The sequence below is a fragment of the Camelina sativa genome, chromosome 15 (genome assembly GCF_000633955.1).
Source record: "Camelina sativa cultivar DH55 chromosome 15, Cs, whole genome shotgun sequence".
Classification (NCBI taxonomy): Eukaryota; Viridiplantae; Streptophyta; class Magnoliopsida; order Brassicales; family Brassicaceae; genus Camelina; species Camelina sativa.
In genome coordinates, this window is record NC_025699.1 from 7,544,404 (window position 1) to 7,549,431 (window position 5,028).

Genomic DNA, 5,028 nt, shown 5'->3' on the forward strand with positions numbered 1-5,028 from the left:
AATTGAGTCTTAGAGCATTGTTAGGATTGCTGGTTGTTTGATTTATGCTGTTTGGGATTAATGCTGGATATTACTTATTTGGTTATTGGATATTGTTTTATTGGATATTTATTGGTATGTTGTTCCGCTGTTGGATTGTGAATGTGGTTAGGTGGCTAGTGGGTATGGGACCACTAGTTGTAGTTATTTATTATATTATTATTTATTATTTATTTATTAAAAAAAAAAGGGTCGGTTGTTTCAGTATCATAGGAATGTGTCAAGGGCCGGGCCTGTACCACTGTCGGATGTTGTGGTGGTGAGAAAGAAGAGGGCATTTTGGGAAAGGAGTTGGACTTACTGGGACGTGATCAAGTTAGCCGTAGTCAGTGGGGTTCATTTGCTGAGCCTTCTGGCTCCATTTTATTTCAGCTGGGCGGCTTTTTGGGTTTTTACCTGGATCCTTTACATCCATTCACTTTGCATCACCTTGTCTTATCACAGGAACCTTTCTCATAGAAGTTTCGATATGCCGAAATGGCTCGAGTATCTCTTTGCTTATGGTGGCCTTCTGGCTGTTCAGGTTAGACTTTTATCTGATAGGAGTATCATGATATGATTGTTGATATGAAAAATTGTACTTCGAAGTATATCTTTAATCGTAGCTTCCAAATTGTGCGTGCAGGGAGACCCAATAGAGTGGGTGAGCCACCATCGGTACCATCATAAGCATTGTGAGACACAACGTGACCCACACAGCCCTACACAAGGGTTTTGGTTTAGTCACATGAATTGGATTTTTGATACCGGTTCTATCCTCGAAAAGGTATCATTTTAGAAACCAAATTAATTTCTTGATAGCCATGGTAAGATGAATAAGTACTTCCATAAAACTTACGAACTTATTGGATAGAACTTAATATTGTGGGAGAAATTCAAACATGCATGACTAAAGATGCTGTAGTGGCCTGGACTACTTTGGTCTATATTTGAATTTGTTTTTAGAGTATAGTCATGACCTTGTCATGGCCATATCAGCTTTGAGCATGTATTACCCTGATATGAATTTTCCTATACTGGGGGAAGAGACCTAACCCTGACTAAAACCATTGAGTGCAGTGTGGAGGAGAGGAGAATGTAGATGATCTTGTGAGGCAGCCCTTCTATAGGTTCCTTCAGCGAACTATCCGTTTGCATCTGATGGCTTATGCCCTTCTCTTCTATTTTTGTGGAGGCATGCCCTTTCTCGTATGGGGATTTGTAAGAATACATATCAATCCTTGTCTTAATTTATAAAATACTATTAGCAGAGTTTTAGCTATATATATATATATGTATATTCCGTTTGATGATAATTTATTTGACCTAGTGTCATGGGGAACACGAGCTTGGAACACACCTGACTTTTCCAAAAACCATTGGTACTTTACATACTTATATGGTTGCAATCTAACTAATTAATTAAATAGTGATGGTGATGATGAATAAATTAGGTCGGTAGCGATTTTCACACTTGGCGAGGGGTGGCATAACAATCATCATGCATTCGAGTTCTCGGCCAGGCATGGACTCGAGTGGTGGCAGCTCGACGTTACTTGGTATCTCATTAGGTTTCTTGAAGCTATTGGTTTGGCCACTAATGTGAAGTTACCTACTGAATCTCAAAAGAAGAGAATGACCTTGGTCTGATTCTTAATTTATGTTTTAGAACTTTTGATAATTCTCTCCTACATTTCCAAACAACGAAATTATCTGAATTGGCTAATCAAATCTTTGTCTACAAAGGCTAATCTTTGTCTGAATTGGTGTGCCTCCAAGCCGTTCGTAACATTATCTGAATTGGCTAATCAAATTTTTGTCTACAAACCTTTGATATCTAAATAAATAAACTGTTGGGAGGAGAACTCTATAATGATAATAATAATCTTGAAAAAAACCGTTTCGTAAACACTAGAATTAATGGAAGAAACTGCTGAGTCACCTTTCACCTACTATGAATAAGTAAGAACATACATCACCTACAATCTCAGAGCTCTCCTCTGTATAATAATGACTTGGGAGGCTACATGATGCGAGCTTTTGGTGAACAAACTCAGCCTCACCTCGGTTGTTGATCTGACCCGGGTGCTGAGGAGACACTTGGTCCTGCACCATTTTCTGGCGGTGGGGACATTCCCCACTTCCCCTCTGGACCTGGTGGTTCGATCACGTGGACCCCACCATCAGTTAGTCCAACTGCAAATTGGTTTGGTTCAGACGGATGAGCTGCGACTGTTGCTGGATATACTCTCGAGCTGTTCAAAAAAGAACAGATGTTACTGATGTTGAATTGGTCTTAACACTAGGAAATGTTGAAATATAGCAGAGGATTCTTACCTAGGGTTTGAAGGCAAATATGAACTGGGACCAATGCGGCACTTCAGTTGCAATGTTGTTGCCGTCAAGATACTCACACTTCCATCATCAAAGGCTGCGTAGATTGACTGGCTATCACATGAGTATACAGCATCTGTGACTGAACCACTTGACTCCTTCGGAATCCACTGCATTAAGAGGAAAAGAAACATATCAGGCCGTTGAATGACATAAACAATACATGGATGTAATGCACTATGAGACATTTTAGCAGCAGACCTGCTTCATGTTCTCTAACTTAGGAGCCTCATATATGGCTAACTGGCTGGCATGGACAACAAGCACATGTGTCTGGTCGTGATGGAACTGAACGCGTGTATGAGCAAGTGGGTTTGGCGAATGCCCGCTTGGAATTTGAATCTGTTTGCTAGCTTGCTTTTCCCATCCATCCATGCTCCATACACATAGCTACACAGATAAAAACCGTTTATTTTAGGAAACTGATAACACCGCAGATGAAAGAAGTGGCAGCGGGAATATATTACAACCAATGCAGCATATAAGCATACCTGAGAATCAGCACCAGAGGAAACAAGAACATTTAGAACGTTTGAGAATGCTAAACCAGTCACTCTCTTCTGATGACCTTTCAATTTACTTTTAACCTGCATGATTCATTACCATCCAAAAGCTGTTTTAAATATTTGTTTCCATGAAAAACTTTTTAGTCTTTTTAACACTTTCAGTTGAATTAGGATACCTCATCGACTCTGACGTTATAGATTTGAATAGACGAGTCATCCATTCCGATAGCAATAATATTATTGTCTTGAGGATGGAAGGCAAGGGAAGTCGCTGCTGGAGGTGGCGCCATGAACGTTGTCATCGTCTGCAAAGAAAACAAAAAATAAAATAAGTGAGCAAACACAAAGCTTAAAGCCAAACAGAGGAACAAACGTCAGTTGGACATGGAGGGACCTTAAAAGTCATCATGTTGAACAAGGAAATTTTTCCTCCTGAGGCTGACATGACATAAGAATCATTTTTTGAGAGCGCAAAGCATGGAACTACATCTTCTTTGTTTCCCTCGCGTGTGTCATTTGTCATTAGTACTCCACTAGATGGCTGCCAGAGCTGGGGTGGGACATTGCTGTTTGCCTAAACAAGAAAAAAAAACATAACAAGCTGTAAGTATTGAATTCCAAAATCGAAACTAGATGTTGTATCAAAATGGCAATGATGTACCTTTCCCAAAAGATTTCGCTCACTCTTTTGCCATTTCCATAATTTATGTGCAGCGTTTTCTGCTAATGCCAGAATAGAACCTCCAGAATTTGTGTATATTAACTTAACAACCTGCATTAAGAAACAAAATGACATCATGACCAAGATAAGAAGAGAGTGTCCAAACAAAGGGCTCCAAAAATAAGATCTATTCAAAGGAAAATTAAGTTTAGATATCCAAAGAATTTAAAATGACTTAGAATCGCATATATAATATAAGGGAGTTGTTTTAGCTCTTATGGGAGGGGAGAGATTGGCATATACTAATTCTTGTAAGGAAAGGACTGGAACACATCCTAGTTGGAACGAAACAATAACATGTTTGAAAATAGATTAGATACATACTCTTGCTGGTAGCAGGCTGTCAGGAAGCCGCAGAGTACGAAGCTGGGATCGTTCGCTGATCTCTGTCAGCTTCCAAGTCTTTGATTTCTCTGCTTCATCAGGGATTCTTGGTTTGACATCTGGCATACTGCGATTATCTCCATTCTAAAACCAAAAAATTGTGAATGAACTTAGCAGGATTTCGGTTTAAGTGTCAGAGTTATCTTTTGAGGTGTTTGCATGAACTTAACAGTTCTGCTTTGATCTCTGTCAACTTCACTAAAGAAACTAAGTGGACATTTTAAATGGTCAACATTCTCCAATGGGATAATATGAAAATATCTAACGAACAAAGTATCTTAAAAGGTTTTACAGGTGGGATTACCAATCCAGTAACAGATGCCACTGGTCCACTTCTTTCAGCCATTGATAGACTCATTCCAGTGCTTGAACTTGGAGTGCCAAATGTGCCACCAATAGGCCCCTAAAAACAAAAATCATGCATTCAGATCAGATTTTATTTATTTATTTCTGCGATTGCGCCCAGACAGAGCAGAAAAGTAAGATATGATGACAAGTGTTTACCTTTGCGACTGAGCCAGGAGTAGCTCTAGAGCTGTCAAGGCCACGGTTTCCCATGGAGTGCAAAATCCTGGAACCTTCAGCATTCGCTAGTATCTTAATTCCATTATCAGTAGTTGAGACAGCCAGCAGAGTTCCTTCTTTATTGATCCTTAAGCAAGGGGAAGACTATTGATATGAAGTTAGCAACCAATTCATTAATGGTCAATTAAACAACAGCAATTGAGATAGAAATAGATCATTACCGGCAACCCCCCTTCTGCAGTCGTTGTACTCAAAAGTTCAACACTATCCATATCCCAAAATTTGACTTGGAACTCATCACCAGCTACCAAAAACTTATTCTTCATGGTATCGAACTGGACAACCCCCACAGACCGTTTCCCTAGTCCAAGATAAGTCCGCTTCACAGCTCCTTCACTTTCATTCCATTCAACAATGAATGATTCCCCCTCCTTACTAGTACCACAAGAGAATAATCTACAACAAACGAGAAGATATAAA

At 39.5% G+C, this 5,028-nt stretch overlaps 2 protein-coding genes across 2 annotated transcripts in view; one reads left to right on the plus strand and one right to left on the minus strand.

Annotated features, from left to right (window-relative positions):
- Window positions 1-1,760, plus strand: part of LOC104745905 (probable lipid desaturase ADS3.2, chloroplastic) — a 9,681-nt gene extending 7,921 nt beyond the window's left edge. Inside the window, exons 2-6 of the mRNA XM_010467279.2 lie at window positions 265-562; window positions 665-805; window positions 1,099-1,261; window positions 1,349-1,400; window positions 1,473-1,760. Of these exons, the coding sequence (XP_010465581.1) occupies window positions 265-562; window positions 665-805; window positions 1,099-1,261; window positions 1,349-1,400; window positions 1,473-1,668 (850 nt within the window). The 3' untranslated portion in view covers window positions 1,669-1,760. The remainder of the gene's footprint in view (window positions 1-264; window positions 563-664; window positions 806-1,098; window positions 1,262-1,348; window positions 1,401-1,472) is intronic.
- LOC104745904 (topless-related protein 4) overlaps window positions 1,877-5,028 on the minus strand; it is a gene marked incomplete at its 5' end in the record, with an annotated part of 9,649 nt that continues 6,497 nt past the window's right edge. Inside the window, 11 exon segments of the mRNA XM_010467278.2 lie at window positions 1,877-2,273; window positions 2,356-2,522; window positions 2,614-2,802; window positions 2,904-2,999; window positions 3,095-3,223; window positions 3,313-3,492; window positions 3,580-3,690; window positions 3,964-4,107; window positions 4,328-4,426; window positions 4,528-4,692; window positions 4,770-5,004. Of these exon segments, the coding sequence (XP_010465580.1) occupies window positions 2,078-2,273; window positions 2,356-2,522; window positions 2,614-2,802; window positions 2,904-2,999; window positions 3,095-3,223; window positions 3,313-3,492; window positions 3,580-3,690; window positions 3,964-4,107; window positions 4,328-4,426; window positions 4,528-4,692; window positions 4,770-5,004 (1,711 nt within the window).